The sequence below is a fragment of the Nanorana parkeri genome, unplaced genomic scaffold (assembly GCF_000935625.1).
Source record: "Nanorana parkeri isolate BGI_ZX_2015 unplaced genomic scaffold, ASM93562v1 scaffold161, whole genome shotgun sequence".
Lineage (NCBI taxonomy): Eukaryota > Metazoa > Chordata > Amphibia > Anura > Dicroglossidae > Nanorana > Nanorana parkeri.
In genome coordinates, this window is record NW_017306429.1 from 317,759 (window position 1) to 335,791 (window position 18,033).

An 18,033-nucleotide genomic window follows, 5' to 3' on the forward strand; every position below is an offset into this window, starting at 1 on the left:
CAGAGCCTCTCCCATACTCTGGAACTCCCTACCACAACCTATCCGACTATTTCCTAATCTGTATGCCTTTAGGCAATCCCTGAAAACTCACCCCTTCAGGGCAGCCTGTGTCACCTCAACTTAAACACTGTACATTTACTCCTTCAATCAGATCATCCCTCACCGTTATTACCTTCTGTATCACTTGCCCTTCCTTGTAGATTGTATACTCTCACGAGCAGGGTCCTTTTAACCCTTTTGTATGGTATTATATTGTACATATTGTACTTGTACTGTCTTACCATATGTTTTAAAGTGCTGCACAAACTGTCTGCACTCTATTAATCTTGTATTATAGTAATAATAATAAGAAATGGTTAAAGCCACAAGTACTTTTTCACCACTAAAAAGTGGCATTTTTAACATAAGGAATGAAATTATAATGAAAGGTTTAGTGTAGTAAAACACTTTTGGTAGTTAAATGTTGTTATCAGACCAAAAAAGTCGGGTAAAGACGGACAGAGGTTGCAGAAGAGGGACAGTCATGGAGCTATGGTTAATGGTAGAGATGGGCTTGGTGTGAACCCAGTTTGCCTAAAGTTTGCCCAAGCCCGCTCAAAACTGGGACCGCCACAAAATAAAATGAAAAGACTGTATTTTGCCTAAATGCACCCCAAGTAAAAGGCCACAATAGGTACAGGCTTACAATTGCTATGCTGAAATATTTAGCCTGTAGAGAAGTAAATGAATATGATTTTCTTCCAAAACGGCACATTACAAGAGCTATGCATGCATGATCCCACCACCATCAGATGTCAGAAATGAGCACTGCATGCTCTTTGCTAGTTTTCTCTTCCATTGATGTTACTGTTTGGTGGCTGTGTGTGTACTAAGGGAGTTTAATATTTGCACTATGCTATATGAGAGTTCCTGTCACAAAATAAACAGTTTGTGGAAATGTTCCATCTTCCTATATAGATAAATATACAGTATACGAATCTACTACACAAAAAAAGGGAACACAGTAAACACGTACTGAGATTGTTGTACTGCGCTCCAAAATGCTTTCTACACATTTCCACACTCAGTAGAGTTTATCTGTGATCCACTTGGTAATCTGGTCCTTTTCTGGACTTAATCTCATGTTACTACGCTCAGGTGTATTTTTCCTGATCAAATAGAAGATAAAGCTATGCACACAAGCACTGTGTTTGTCTTTGTAGCTCAAACACAATTACATTTCCCTCTAATATTAGATCATTATACCGGAAGGAGCAGGCTGTTGTTGAAATGTCAAATTGACTAGACAATTTTTTTTTTTTTAAACAAGCATTGGGCCTGCCTACTGATGAATCCGAAGATTGTGTTTTCTTTGAAATTATAGGTTAGAAAATAGGAATATGAAATGTCCTTATTTTGTTCTGTTGAATTTTTTGGAATATGCTGAAAATTGTAATGTTTTCCACTTCAAATGATTTTTCAACATCAACAGTGAACATCATTTCTCTTTTCAACGTGAACACAATGCTTTTTCTACAATACATTGTGTAGTGAGAGGATTATAACCTTTAATGGCTGAGCTTTTTATATCTAAGCAACTTGCCGTTAAATGGCAGTATGGAAAAATTCTGCAACCTATATTGATAGAGTTCTAAAGTCACAGCATATAATATCCTGTTATAACATCAGCATTGTAATAGGAATTCATGCTAGAGTTGTTTTTATAATGCAATAAAAGCTTACTTAGAAACAAATCACTTGTGAGTGCTGCCTTCCATCTGCTCATCACTTTCAATGACTTCCTGGATTCCCAGCGTGCTTTGCGTCTCTTTCCCTGCTGCTTGATGTGATGTAATCTCGATTTCTCAAGACTACACACCCATCATACATTGCTTTCAGCAAGCAATGATAATGTAACATTGTTCAGACGGCAGGCTTAGATAAGAGTTGTGACTCAAGGAAATACACATTCACAGGGCTGAATGAAATTGTGTCAGTACTGAGGAAGTACTTCCTATGGGCATCTTCAATAAGTAAGTTTACAAACTTCTAGATGTATATGTTTATTAGGAGTGGCTTAGAACTATATAATTACATATCTATGTTTAGTTTTTGAGCATAGATACCCTTTAAAGATTTTTCATCTTTGCACACAACTTCCTGTATGCAGTATTCTCTATATAACATTACTGCTCATCATATATTATTCAACTTCATACATTTTTTTAATTACAAAGAACTTCACAGTAGTTTTCAGTACGGATATCTTAAGCTAGACAGACAATTCTCAGTGCTGATGCTCCCTGTGGAATAAGCATGTAGTCATAGATAGGTGGTCCTATGTCACCCAATCCTATTCATTGTACTGTTGCTTTCAAGGATGGGACTTGATATGGGTAGCCATGTATTTGATTTGTGGAAGGAAACTGGAGCCTCCAGCAGAAACCAACAGGGAGAACACATGAACATCATGCAAATAATGTGGAGCTCATTGGAGCAATTGTATGACATTGGAATGAGATTGAGCCCAGGGCCAAAGCAATACATGAGTGCAAACCACTTAGTTCTTGTTACTGCATTTATCTCCATGTTGTTTTGATGAATTTCCATAGCTATGTGTAGACTTAGGCAGGCACTTTGGGTGTACATGGTCTGCTTCTGAAAGATATTGGGCTTGATTGATTAAAGGCTAATCATTTCTTATGGATAATGTGTATCATCTACATATTTCTAGCTAAGTAGTTTCTTGTTTCATGCTACAGAACTGCATGGCTGCTTTAATCAATTAAATTAAGTAAATGTTGAAAATGGGAAAGCTGAAAATATGACTAGCATGTCATTCAGTGATGAACACTGTTCCAAAACTTAGAATCAGGCATTACCTTGCACTGTTTACCTAAATTGACAAAAGTGATGTAAGCATTTACTATGTGTTTAAACATGTATATGTATATAATGTACTTGTATATGATTCATGCTTTCACGTACATATTAAAAAGTAAAATTATAATGTACATTGGTTATGAAGGCATACTAGTTATTAAATAATTAGTCTACCTCCCAGCCCTGAGGAATACATTTTCTAGTGTGTCCTGCAATAAGTCCCACATCTATGAGGTTTAAGGTTAATCCACCTTGACACTTATGGCAAAGTACATTGAGCACTTGGTTGTGTTACTGTCTCTGCAATTGACCACACACCAGATGCTCTCCTATGTAGGGAGGGGGAGCTCATACTGCCAGGTAATACAGATGAATAGTACTACAGTGTCATACATTGACAGACTCTGATGTCCATGCTCATTTTAAAACACCATTAAAGTTCAACACAAGCAAAGGCATTGATCAGTGATTGTGTCTACTGAACTATTTGTGCTATGATTTCACAAACACATACTGTACCAAGCATCCCATTATTCAGCAAGCAATGTGAACGGCAATGAAGATCTATAAAGTGTAGTGGCCAATAGAAAGAATCAGAAATCATCTTTAACTGAACTGATCCTTATAAATTGTATTTGTAATGGTTGCTGTGGGTTTCCACACATTGTTTGTGACACTGGTCTATAGTGTGAGCCTAACAAGTTTATAGGTAGTTCTATGTTTTAGGATGTAATGCTGAGAAAACATATTGGTTCTAATTAGAGTTGCACAAAATGAAATTTAAAAACCGAAACGAAACCGAAATGAAAAAAAATGTCAGGCCGAAACCGAAAAATCTGTGTGCATGAGGCCTTATAAAGTTGCAGAAGCACTTTAATGTGTTCTTTATGGTGTATATAAAATAAATTAGCATACCTGATTTTTAGTGAAAGACACTTACTCATTAGAATATACAGCACAGGCATTGCTACAGACTGGTTCATCCAGTGAAATTTTAATGACTGCATTTATTATGAAACATGCTTGACAGCACTTTCATCTGACATGTAATGCATATGCCCTGCTTCAGGAAACCATATACAGTGATAGTTCTTGTCGCCACATAGGGGCACATAGTTTGTCACATAGGCCCTATTTGGCTTCTGTACGGGCATACATGGTGTAGGGTCAGGTGAGTAGACTGCAGAAGGGCAATGGGCAACAGATTCACTTTACGGGTGGCCCCTGCATCTACATATACTTATCAAGTCTTTGCTCTCCCACTGCTCTATTCATTCAGGGAAGTAAGGTTAAATGTATGGTATTTGTTGGGTGTGGGAAAGCTTGTGACCCACTACTTTCTCTTCCACATGATAGTGATGGTGCTCAGTATTTGGCTGCGAGGCACCCAGTGCTGTCACATGGGGGCGACCTGGAATTTACATATGGCTGCTGCTTTGGATTCTGAATAAAGTGGCAAGGGCACAAACGTAAGGTGAATATAAATTGCTGGGGCTAATAAAGTGAGTGTGTTAATCTGCATGGGAAAGGACCAGTTTGCCTTAAACTGCTAACATAGTTTAAATGTCTCATACATGCAAGTTTATGATACACATATTAAAATCTCAAATTCTTAAATCAGATAGTTTTTGATTGATTTTGCTTAGTTACAAATACAACAACAAAAAAGAACACAAATAGAAAAAAAATTCAACAGATATTTTTGAATTTTTCTATCAGGTCCTCTTCTGGTGATTGAAAGCAGCAGAGGGCGGGTGCAATAGCTAGTTTGCTATTGGCTATTGCAAAGTGAAATAGCCAATAGGAATCTAGCTATGCATTCTTATGCCTTTTTTTTTCTTTTTCTGATGACTGCAACTGTCAGAATACTAAAAAAAAAAAAGCCTGCAGACAGCAAAGAAGCTATTGCTTCCTATGCTATCGGCCATCATTTCAGAGGGGTGCTCTCTCCCAGCCCCCCCTAACCCCTCCTTCACGGATGGGGGGGGGGGAAGAGGGCACCTCCCTGAAATGAGAGGGACACCTCCCTGAAATTGCTTCTTTCAGGTTGGGATCCTTGCAATGTACTAAAGCAAAGCACTGCACTGCAGAGGCCTTAATGGGCCCTAACTCTATGTATAAAGCCTGTGACACACTGCATGCAAAGCCGTGCAGAGTGAAGCAAAGCTGTCCGGCACAGAGCTTTGCGTGCAGGGTGTGAGCTGAGTGCAGGCAGATGATTGAATGCACCTTCAGCCAATCGGCTCGTGCGTAACAACCGGTCAGACGTCGCATCCTGGCGCGCGGGTTTATACACGGGAGCCGATTGGCTGAAGATTACATTTTTCATCTCGGCACGCTAAGCTATGCGAGCTCTCGCAAGCTGACGTGCCAGGGAGAAAATTACATGACACATTGCACGCGAAGGCATCACGCCACCACTCCGCTCTGCTTCGCGTGCAGTGTGTCACAGCCATAAATGTAGTATACATGTATATTGTATACTTTTGGCAGCTAGCTAGGAGAATGTAATTTGTTCTCCACCATTTCATATTCTAAAGATATGGGCAAAATAAGTCAAAGAATGATATATGATTCTGATGCGAGATTCCTTTGTTTTAACAACAAAACAATCAATTTGGCTAATGCTACTATATCCAGAAAATCAGTAGAAGTATTGCTTCAGATAAATGTGTGAGTGCAATTCACATGAAAAATCGAAAATGGAACCCATAATATAATGTTAAAAGCCATTCATTGTATTGCTGCCATTTGTGCAAAGCATTTATCACTGTCTGTGGCTCTATCCATCCTGCTAGGCCTCAGGTGTGTTAAGCAAATTACCTGACAACACCTCTGTTTATATTGCAAATCTAAAAGTGTGATGTAGGCTAAGGATCTGAGGTGAGGAACACTTCATCACCGTCCAGACGGCTACGCTTATAGCTCAGAGAGACATATTATATACGGAGCACTAAATAATTGTTAGTATTTTCTGAGGTACTTATAGTGTGAGGTTTTTACTCGGTATCAGACAGGAGATATGCCATAAGCCCACCAGGGCAGATGATAATTTGTTAGCTTGGCCATTCAGAACTAGATTTCTGAACAGGAGAAATATAATGCAACACAATAGCCTGGCTTTTATATTCATTTCTCCCTGTGCAAGCCATAAAGTGTATGTGCAAGTGTACTAAAAACAATGCTCTTGCTGTGTGGCTGATGTTTTATCTTGGAAGATGGAGCCATTCTGATTGGCTGGGTTCACACCTATGCGTATCGAACATGCGCGTTTCGTGACGCAAGTTTTTACCGCGATTCGAGGGCTACTTGGCTGTATACCTATGGAAACGCGCGACAAAAACGCCCCAAAGAAGCTCCTGTACTTCTTTGGGCGTAGGACGTTTTGTAGTGCATTCATACGGCCTGTAATACGCCCAGGTGTGAACCATACCCATAGGAAATAATGGAATTTCGGTGTTTGAGCGTTTTGCAGAGCGTTCGAACGCGCTACAAAGCGCCCAGGTGAGAACCGGGCCTTAGGCCTCATTTACACTGGAATCGGCCTGCACGTACAGCTTCGTGCACGCCCGTACCGAGTAGCTCCTGGGAAGCACAGGTGCTGCGTGTGATTAGTACGCAGCCCCCGTCCTTCTCTATGGGACTACGCGGCCGTACGCCCCCCTACGCTCACCTCAAGTGCAGGTCTGTAGGGGTGCGTGTTTCCTGGCTCGGACGCAGACAGGATCCATCCTGTCAGCGTACGAGTACGCTCACCCGCACGGACGTGCAGGGCGGGTGAGCGTAGGGGGGCGGACGGCTGCGTATTCCCATAGAGAAGGACGGGGGCTGCGTACTAATCACACAAAGCACCATTTCTTCCCGGGAGCTGCTCGATACGGCCGTGCACGCAGCACGAGATGTACGTGTCGGCCGATTCCAGTGTGAATGAGCACTCAGTCGGTTTATATGCTGTGTAGCTTTTGGCTGTGTTCACCAATGTCCATCACAGATCAGTTCCTGTTGCAGCCTCTAACCTTGTGACTTGCTACAAAGTTATAAAACTGCAGTCAGTTTACAGGGCTTCCTTGTACAAGGCATCTGCAGGAGACTGGGGAATTATGTCCTCCTGCCTGCAGCAGACTGGTGACATCAGCATAATCTAGGTACAGTCAGTTATCTGGAGCCATGTGTTATTGATAAAAGGTAGAGCTTTTCTGGGGGAAAAAAATACACAGTTGCTGTATATTGTGACATGCTGAGAATGTACTCATGCAGCCATGTAAAGTTACTGAAAGGTCCACATAAGGAAAGAAGGACGAGTGGTTGCAGTAATAGAACAATTCTCAAGCTAGTTTATAATCTACAAATCTATATGTATCTATACTGTATGTAGTCATATAAAAACTCACTGTAAGGCCCCATTCACATGAGGACTAATGCTTATGCCAATTCAGGAATCCCAGGTGTCCCTCTTCACCTGCTGTAAACAACAAACAGAAAAAGAACACAGCGCTCTCTTAGGAATGTGGGGTCTGTGTGGGTGCAAATGATCTGGATTGCTGCTCTAAGAACAGGGGGAGAAACCTGTGAACTGAGAAAAAGGAGGGGGAAAATTAGAGCGCAAATCCTGGGAATGTGAGGGGTATAGGGACAAGCAGTGTCTGTATGTGGCGGGTGGAAAAACAAAAATTAATAAAATCACAAAAGGTGAAGGGCTTACTTGTGGAGCCGAGGTCCTGTCAAGGAGGGCCCTTTTGGAGTGTGGGCAGTGCGAGATGTACTCAGTGTTTCCCAGCAAGTGGACGGATGGATGAAGGAGGAATCAATGTGGACTGAATGCTGTATGTGCCTGGGGACTGGTGAAGAAGCTGCCTATGGTCTTGATGGCAGTGTGCTTAGGACGTGACGGAGTGAAAGGGACCGAGGGCTGGGAGGGGACGTGCACGGAACAGTGGTAAAGGAGCGACGCGTTTCGAGGTGATCCTCTTTTTCAAGCTCGAGTGAAAGGGTACTCACCCTCCACTTGCTGGGAAACACTGAGTACATCTCGCACTGCCCACACTCCAAAAGGGCCCTCCTTGACAGGACCTCGGCTCCACAAGTAAGTCCTTCACCTTTTGTGATTTTATTAATTTTTGTTTTTCCACCCGCCACATACAGACACTGGTTGTCCCTATACCCCTCACATTCCCAGGATTTGCGCTCTAATTTTCCCCCTCCTTTTTCTCTTCACCTGCTGTGCCTATTCAAGTTAATGACCGGGTGACAGCGGCCGCATCTGTCAGGGGAGGTCAGCATGTAATTGTACATGATATGATTACATGCAGTTTGGGATAGATGATTGTCCCTGGACACAGACATATTGAATCCAGAGACAACCACCTATCCCAAACCCAGGGCTGGATTAACATAGGGGCTACTGGAGCGTCAGCTCCAGGCCTACCACTGAAAATAGGCCCGGCTGGCATCGGATCACCTGTTGGCAATCTGGGCTGGCCAGGCTGAACAAAATCAGGCAGAGGCGCCGGCAGCTCCCTAATCAGGCATATTAGGCCCAGCAGCCGCCTGTTTAGAGAACTGTCTCTGCTGCTTCCCGTCTGACTGACCGACAGCACCCGGCCCATGATGCTCTTAATCCGGCCCTGTCCAAACCGCATGTAATCGGCTGCCACTGACAGATGCGGCTGCTGTCACCCTGTTGTTACTTGAACAGGCATCTGAACGGTGATACCTGGGATTCCTTCCACAAGAATCCACAGGTTCTAGACACAGAAATCCCGTGAATCCCCCATGTGAATGCAGCTTAAGGTACAAATTACAATAACAGCTGAAAATAAGTGCTTACTGAAAAAAATGTATATACTTTTCATTTAAAGATAGTTATACATTTAAAAAAATATAGTCTAAAGGAAATACCTGCCCTTCCATCATTCTGTGTTTACAGATAGGACTAATGTGAGAATAATGATTGTGTGGACTACCATGAATATTTTTACCAGACACTACTGAATGGTGGAAAATGACATCATACAATTTTGACGGTTTATTTAAGAAAGTCCCTTCGAATATTTGATTTGTATGATTAGGAAGTCAGATGACTCAGAACTAAGACGGGCAAATCAGATGTACTATGCTGTGTAGGAAAATATGATCTCATATCACCCAAGGACATGTGTTTCACCATTACACCGTATGCTATTTCCGCTGTCATCAACTTTCATGAAGAACTGTACTTTCCAGTTCAATCACTCATGTTGTAGCATATAGCTCTGTTCATTCAGAAACGGCCTGTCACAACTTCATAAATAGATGAATGGTAATTGTTGATGCATCTCTCTTTAAAACAAAAATGAATACATCATTGAATATCTTCATTTTTAATGTAAAGCTGGGGATATTATTTAGCAAAGCTTTTGTCAAACTGACAGACCTTAAAGGAGAACTATGGGGTCAGTGTTTTTCCCCATAGTTCTCCTTAGGGTAACGGGAGGACACGAACGAGCGTCCTCCCGTTACTCTAAGCTCAGTATACCGCGAGCTACAGCTTGCGGTATACTGAGACGCCGCAGCCGGAGCGGATCCCGACGTAGATGATGGGATCCGCCCAGCTGCGTGAGTGACAGCTGGCTCTGCCTATCTAGAGGCAGAGCCAGCTGTACCCGCCCCCTCCCCCGTCCGTTCCGCCAGTCAGCTCTGGCAGATCGGAGCGGGGAGGGGGGAATCCAGCCCTCCCCCTGTCACGGCAGAGAGCGTGTGACAGTCTCATTGTCACAGGTCGGCTAGAACTATGAGGTGAGTGGAAATCACTCATCTCATAGTTCTCCTTTAAAGCTGAATTCCACACAAACAGCTAACTGCACAGATAAAATACAGTGCATATAAGTGAATCGCTTTACCTGCCAAAGGATTTTTGATTTCTGACCATCCAGTTCTGAGATTTACACGGCTCCACCATACAGCACAGCCCTGTCCATCCAGCTTTCAGATTTACACATTCATTCAAGAAACTCCTGGACGAGTTCCCCGGAGACTATAATATACAGGGGTACAAGTACGCCTAAGAGCAAAATCATACATGGACAAATACACACGCACACACCTGCTCAAACATAAATGCACACACACAATAGGTTGGACTTGATGGACGTATGTCTTTATTCAACCTCAAATACTATGTAACACAGCTCCACCATACACACAGCACTGTCCATCCAGTTGTAAGATTTGCACAGCTCCACCATACAGCACAGCCCTGTCCATCCAGTTTTGAGATTTGCACAGCTCCACCATACAGCACAGCCCTGCAATCCAGTTTTAAGATTTACACAGCTCCACCATACAGCACAGCCCTGCAATCCAGTTTTAAGATTTACACAGCTCCACCATACACCACAGCCCTGTCTGGCAGGGAAAATAGACTTATTTGCCCCCAGCCTGTGAATGGACAATAAAAGGGTAATGCAGCAGACTAAACTCATCTCTCTCTGCTCTCTCCTCATATAAGCATGTTTAATGCAATGCAACCCAACTAACTGGCTCCTTTCTCTGCTTCTCCCTACCCTAGTCTGAGCTCTGCTATACAGGAACTGCAAGAGGCTGATCACAGATCCAGTACTTCAATCCCCCCTTCCCACACACACACACACACACACACACACACACACACACACACACTTCTCTGTGTCTCTGCACATTGGTAATTAATCCCAAACCATGGTTACATTGTATAATACATACATCATTACTTCGGACACTGACAGATTTAGCAGAAGCATTATACCTAATCAGTGAACTGCTGCATCTCCAAACACTTTTTCAAGATGAGACACGTAGGAGATGAAACAATTTTGTGATTTTTTTTATATTTATATTTTCTTTATCACGGTCTTAAAAAGAACCTGTTTTTAAAATATCTTTGTTACAAGAATTTGACATATTGCACATTATTTTTAGCATTCTTCTATGAGTCTGCAGGTGGAGTTTTAAAGTCTACTTCATGTGTTCGGGGTTCTCTGTTTGCCTATTTGATGGAAAAAAACCTGTTGTATACAGAGGTGGATGAATGAACACGGTGATGCGCCCTTTATGGTGTCACTCAGTCTAGAGTTTCAATCAGACACAGCAGAGCCCCCAGGTTGACTGCATCTTCTATGCTGTCATTTTAGATAACCCCTAGTGCTTTGGCAACTCGTTGTCTATTTGTATTAAATGTTTATTTTAAAAAACAAAAAAAGTTGTATATAGGTAGTTACCAGATATAAAATAAAAAACATAGACACTTTAAAAACAAAAAATTAAATTGAGCCAAAAACCATAGTTTCCATTTAAAGTGTATGTGACCCTAACAATAACCTTCCCTTATTTAATAGTATTCAGAAATACCAGCTCCCCTAATTTTCCCATCAGATGATTCATTTGAGGGCTTCACAACTGTTAAAACAAAGGAAACATTTGACTATGAGCATTCTAATTAATAGCCAGCTCATGCTTATGCTTTTGTTGTACTAATATGTAATAAAAGTCTTATGCTGTCTTTCTTTTTGACTTATCATAGAAAAGATGGCACCCAATGTTCCATCATCCGCTCCAACGTCTCCCATTCAAGACACAGAGGAGCTGCGGAGGAGGAAAATGGAAAAGAGGGCCAAGATTATCTCGGAGCTGATCCAGACAGAAAAGGACTACCTGAATGACCTGGAACTTTGTATCAAAGAAGTTGTTCATCCACTTAGGGAATATCATGTGAGTTTTTCCCTGTTGGTGTTTTTTTTTAACCAGAAATCTTTATCTAGTGAGATGTTATGTGCTAAGCAATGGGGGACATATGTCAATCAGTAACTTTACTATAGCCGAAATGCACAAACTCTGCCCATAAAAACGCGCTCAGACTTTTTTGCAGGATGCGCATATTTGTACCGTGCGTGTGCCGCTCTAGTGTGAAAAATGCACATTATAATGCATTGTTTTTCATGTTTAGCACAAAAACCACTCATGTGTGAATGAAGCGTAAAAATACATTCAAGTACCCTAACTATTAACAAAAATGTACCTTATTTGTGTATCACTCGGCTGTAGATCCTCAAATCATCTCTGAATTGGTGCTGACACTGTCCTTCCTTCTGGAGGGTGGCTACTTTTGTTCCCCATGGTCCCTGTGTGTGTTGTAAAGTAGCCACCGTTCCAAGCTCACTTCTGTGATGGACTACAATGTCAACACAAATTATTAAACTAAACGTGAGATTGTAGTCCATCACGGGAGTGAGCTTGGAGCGGTGGCTACACACACAGGGACTCACGGGAGTGAGCTTGGAGCAGTGGCTACACACACAGGGACCATGGGGAACAAAAGTAGCCACCCTCCAGAAGGAAGGACAGTGTCAGCACCAATTCAGAGATGATTTGAGGATCTACAGCTGAGAGATACACAAATAAGATACATTTTTGCTAATAGTTAAGGTATTTACACTTCAGTGTATTTTTAAGATTTAACTCCTGAGATGAGGGTTACTTTTACTCTCCATTGCTTAATACAATAGTGATAAAATACATGTAAGACACAACTATGTCTTCAAAGTATATCATTCTTCAGCTGAGATAGTTTTATCCTTTATAGGGCAAATGTGAGGGCTACTTGTGCTTTAAGCTGTGTTACCTAATTCACGTTACTAGCAGGGAAAGTTCAACTTGGATGACTTCCACATTATTGTTGGTGACATCATGTATTTGCTGATCCGTGTCACATGGAAATTAGTTCAAAAGGCAACGTCTATGGTTTCCTTTGGTTGTAATGTGATCCAGAGACGTAGTAGCTTGAATAGTGACATTGTGTGTGTGTGTGTGTGTGTGTGTGTGTATGTGTGCGTGTTTTAGTGTACATGTGTGTATGTACGTTTAAACACCTAAATATAAACGTATTCATAAACTATGTATGTACATGTGTGTGGTTTGTGTGCGTCTAGATCAGAAAGCCCTGCAGAATGTGTAGTTACCAACCTAAAATAGTTATGGTAGCTGTAAAAAATATATTTTAAAGCAGATAAACACTTATCCTTGAGCTTGAAAATTGTTCAGTTTTAGCTTTGAAGGAGAGCAGGCGTGCATTTGTTATGATTGAGAAAAAAGTAAATCCTAACTACTTCTTCTAGCCACCATCTCTGAGTTGGCTCTCAGCCAGCATCTCTGTAAACATATACACTCAGCTTAGTTGATTGGTCAGGTTTATTCTATGGAGAGGGGTGGTAGAGTTCACATCCAGTACTGGCTTATTAAGGAGGAAACACTAGCAATTGTTCAGACAGTAATGTTTGCTAGTTCCCCTTAGATCTGTCAGCTTAATATATCTGCACAGTGGTGTTGTGGTTAGCAATTCTGCCTTGTAGCACTGGGGATCCGTGGTTCGAATCCTGGCCAGGTCCCTGTGCCTGTGTGTGTTTCCTCCAGGTACTCCGGTTTCCTCCCACACTCCAAAGACATGCTGAAAGGTTCATTGTCTCCTGTTTAAATTGGCCCTTTTATGTATACATGTGAGATAGGGACCTTAGATTGTAAACTCCTTGAGGGAGTGGAGTGTTGCGTAATATTGTTGGCTATATAAATACCAATAATTAACAAATATTCTGACGCCCACCATAGTCATGAAATTGTCTATAAGATGAAATTTGGTTAAAGGTGGCCATATTGGGCAACTGTGAGGCATCTTAATGTCTGTGTGTACACTGGGTAAGACTTTTGAAAACCTTTATATGGTGCTCTTTGTTTAACCTTTTTATTTTTTGTGTTCATACAGTCAGACCACTTTGATGTGGATGCTCTCTTCAGCAACATTGAGTCTGTCTGTCAAATATCAGCCAAGCTGGTATCCTTGCTGGAAGAAGCCCTGACTGATGTGGACAAGGAACTCCAAGTGATCGGTTAGTAAGGTTACCCATACACAATAGGGTGATTGAAGATGCAGACGTGATCTAACTGCTCTTGGGCTACCTCACCTTGATTCCCGGGATCCGCTGCCCCATCTTGGATCCCGGGACCGGCTCCGAGGGCGTCAGGAGGAGGAGGACGGGAGATCAGCTCCTTGCTGATCTCCGTCCGGGCTGTGAATGCAGAAGTGATGTGTATTACATCACTTCCGCATTCACCTGTCAGTCATCTGGCAGAACCACAATAGGCAGAAGCAAGAAAATGTATCTGTTTATTAGAGCTTCATAAACCTAGTGTTCAATTGTAAAAACATATCTAAACTGTATAAAAAATTCGGCTTGCAAAATGTTACCTAAATGCAAGAAAAGTGCTAGAAAGGATAAAAGTGCAAAAAACTACTCTGCTGCAAAATTATATTTGTACATCATACGTAGATGTAATTAACCAGCAGAACACTTTGGAGACTATTCCTGTGTACATTCTTTGCTAAGGGCCGGATTGAGGGATTTTGGAAGCTGTGTGTGGCCCAAAAACCGCCAGCTTTACAGGCCGGTGGTAACTATTTTTCCCAAATTTGTTTATTGACATCACTTTTTTTCACAAATACTTCTACATAGGAATCTACCTTTAGGTTGTGTTCCATCACTTTTTTCCACCTTTGATATTTTAAGACTGGGCAGTGAGATACTAGAGAAGGCAAAAAAAATATGAATTACCTATCTTGTTTCCGTATGCCTCTATGGACCGTTAAGGTATACATTGTGCCCAGTAGAAATGATTAATTAGGTTGTTTTCAGTAGTCTGTCTGCATCTCTCTGCAGTCCCGAGTGTAAAACGTCCATATAGGAAGAGTGCTGTACCCTTATGAATGAAATCTACCCATAGCTCACTGTAGACAGACAACACGGCTAGCAGCAGCATTTCCCAATTTCCTATTTGACATTTTAGATACTTCACAAATCTGGGCAGGCACTGCAGACTAAGATAGGTTATTTATTTAATTTGCAAATGTTATTGTAACACTAAGGGGCCTATTTATAATGTTTTTTACACAAGATTTGCGTATGATTTTGTTTTGTGAAAGAAATTATAAATGGGCTCCTAACTGTCTACAATATGACATTTCCCACAAATGTGGACAAGGGTAACGCTATGCTTTACAAAAATGCACTGAAATCTAGAAAATTAAGTTTGTAGGTGGCCGCCACTTAAAATTGGTGGAAAAAAGATTTAACCACAAGAGGCATAGGGGATTCTTTTCAGTTAGAGCGGTTAAAGTCTGAAACTCGCTGCCACAAGCAGTGGTATCAGCTGAGAATATTGAATCATTCAAAAAGCATTTAGATACCTTCCTCAGAGACCGTAACATACAGGGGTACAGGGACTCTTAAAAACAAGATCACACAGGGACTCGTGTTCACACATACACATGCACAATCACACACAGACACACAAAGGTTGAACTTGATGGACCTGTGTGTTTATTCAACCTCAAATACTAGGCAACTATATGTAACTATGTAACTTAAAATACCAGGTCGATAACCTGAAAAATGTATGTGCGCAATCTATGAAAAATAAAAAAAATAACATTGATCTTCTCATTATTTTATGTGAGGAGAACATCAAAGTATAAAATATTATTTTGTATTATTTAGTCAAATGAAAATTAAAAAAATAGGTATTGTTTGGAAAGACTGTTCTCTGTCCACCGGGCTAGTGTTGACTACTCAAGTATGCATTCTCAACTCTTTGAAGCCTGGTACAGATGTCTCAATGGACTCAGTGATCTAGTGGATGTGGAAAGTGCACCATAAATTCTGAGCCACATAATATAGGATTACTCATGTTAAGCCAGTGCTTTCCTGTTTATGTGAGCTGAAAGGAAAGGGAAGAAAGGAAGTGGATGAGTGGATGCAATGCAGGAAATATTATTTTATCTAACTATCAATGCCTCCCCTAAAAAAAGAGTCAGCCGTCATGTGGGATAGTAATTATGCAAACAGTGCTCTAACAAATACATTTGCCATAATGCATAAAGTCCCTGATACTAGAGAATTTTATATTTTTTTAGTAAATGCAAAGGCTACATTTTCCAAAATATTGGAACAACTATCCACAAACTTCAACAATTTAACTGTATATGTTCAAAGCAGATAATAAAAATAAGTGTAGATCTCAATCTCAATGTGTTAATTTGGATGGGAATGTTTGGGGCAAATCATTCTTCTTCTCTACTAAATGAGCAGAGGTGAGGAGATATAATGTACCATTCTTAGTGTAAAGGTGCCCATACACCTTACGACCATCGCAAGACTTTTGTCTTGCGATGGTCGTATGCTTCTTGAAAGCCCGTACGATCTGCCCACCTTGGACGGGCAGATCGTACTTGCGATCATCGAAAGCCCGCCCCGCTGAGGGGCGGGCTTCCGATGACGGCAATGCAGAACGGGCAGTGTGCGCGTGCGCACACCGGCCCGTTCCGCAGCTATCGGGCGAGCAGGCTAGAAACCCGCCGAGAATCGTACAGTAGAAACGGTCGCACGTCTTAGTTCACACTGCTCGATTCTCGTACGATCGCGGGATTTCGCCCGATTCTCGTACGAGAATTGAGCAGTGTATGGGCACCTTTACACCATGCTGTTGTACCACAAAGCTAAACACTTGTTTGACTAGGCTATGATGGAAACCACCATTCTGTGACACGTTCTAGTTCCAGATAGTGACTGACTGAATGAATAGGTTTAATTTCAATACCCCAGATCTAGTAGTATCAGCTACATGTGTCAGGAAAGGAAAGCTTTCATCATTGCAGTTTTGCTTTCAGGCTTAAATCTGTTTAGTTTGAATATATCACAGGCTAAAAAGGCGATTTATTTTTGTGTTTTTAGTATATAGCATTTTTTACATACTGTATATTACACCTTTTTTATATACAGTACTGTGCAAAGGTTTTAGGCAGGTTTGAAAAAATGATGCAAAGTAAGAATGCTTTTAGAAATAATAGTCTTAATAGTTTTTTTTTTATCAATTTACAAAATGTAAAGTAAATGAACAGAAGAGAAATCCAAATCCAATCAATATTTGGTGTGACCACCCTTTGCCTTCAAAACAGTATCAATTCTTCTAGGTACTTGCACACAGTTTTTGAAGGAACTCGGCAGGTTGGTTGTTCCAAACATCTTGGAGAACTAACCATTTATCTTCTGTGGATGTAGGCAGCCTCAAATCCTTCCATCTCTTCATGTATTCCCAGACAGACTACATGATGTTGAGATCAGAGCTTTGTGGGGGCCAAACCATCACTTCCAGCACTCCTTGTTCTTCAGAACGCTGAAGATAGTTCTTAATGACATTGGCTGTATGTTTGGGGCCATTGTCCTGCTGCAGAATACATTTGAGGCCAATCACACGCCTCCATGGTGGTATGGCATGATGGATAAGTACCTGCTTGTATTTCTCAGCATTGGGGACACCATTGATCTTGACCAAATCTCCAACTACATTTGCAGAAATGCAGCCCGAGACTTGCAAGGAACCTCCACCATGCTTCACTGTCGCCTGCAGACGCTCATTGTTGTACTGCTCCCCAAGCCCTTCGGTGAACAAACTGCCTCCTGCTACAGCCACATATTTCAAATTTTGACTCATCAGTCCAGAGCACCTGCTGCCAAAAGAGTATGCATACAAACAATAAAGTTAATTGTAAAAAAAAAAATCAGCAAAAGTAACAAGCTAAGAAAAGGGTAGGAAGGAGTTAATTATGGCAATTAAGGGTAGGGCAATCCCTATAATGTGGCAGCCTGAGGCTGTTGCCTCAGACGGCATCTCTTTGGGTAACAGCATGGCTGCACAATGTGCCTGCATCAAGCCATTTCTGGCCAGAGCATCCCAGGTTGCTAAGAGTTGGGTGGGAAGATGTGCAAGGGACATGACTGGTTCCCAACTGATGCAAAGGCCACCCTTCCTGCATCCAGCCCCCCTGCAGCACCAGCGCCGCCTCAGGCGGTTAAAAGGCTAGGGATGCCCCTGATTAAGGGTATAAAAAAAGTTTTAAACAGCTAACTAAGCCTCCATTCCCATCTTTTGTGATGTGGGAGTGAGTTTGATGCCACACACTATCCCAGATCGCATGTTGCAATGTTAAGTGCACTGCAGAGACATTATTTCTTAATGGCTCACCAACGCACATAGTCATCACCATAACCTATTACTATGCAATGTGGTGTGATGCAATTTAATAAAAAAGGTTCTTGCACGTTTTTGATTGAG

General features: G+C 41.5%; 1 protein-coding gene across 1 annotated transcript in view; it reads left to right on the plus strand.

Annotated features, from left to right (window-relative positions):
• ARHGEF38 (Rho guanine nucleotide exchange factor 38) overlaps positions 1-18,033 on the plus strand; it is a 72,620-nt gene that overhangs the window by 22,310 nt on the left and 32,277 nt on the right. The window contains exons 2-3 of the mRNA XM_018554473.1: positions 11,399-11,586; positions 13,631-13,754. Coding sequence (XP_018409975.1) covers positions 11,399-11,586; positions 13,631-13,754 — 312 coding nt within the window. The remainder of the gene's footprint in view (positions 1-11,398; positions 11,587-13,630; positions 13,755-18,033) is intronic.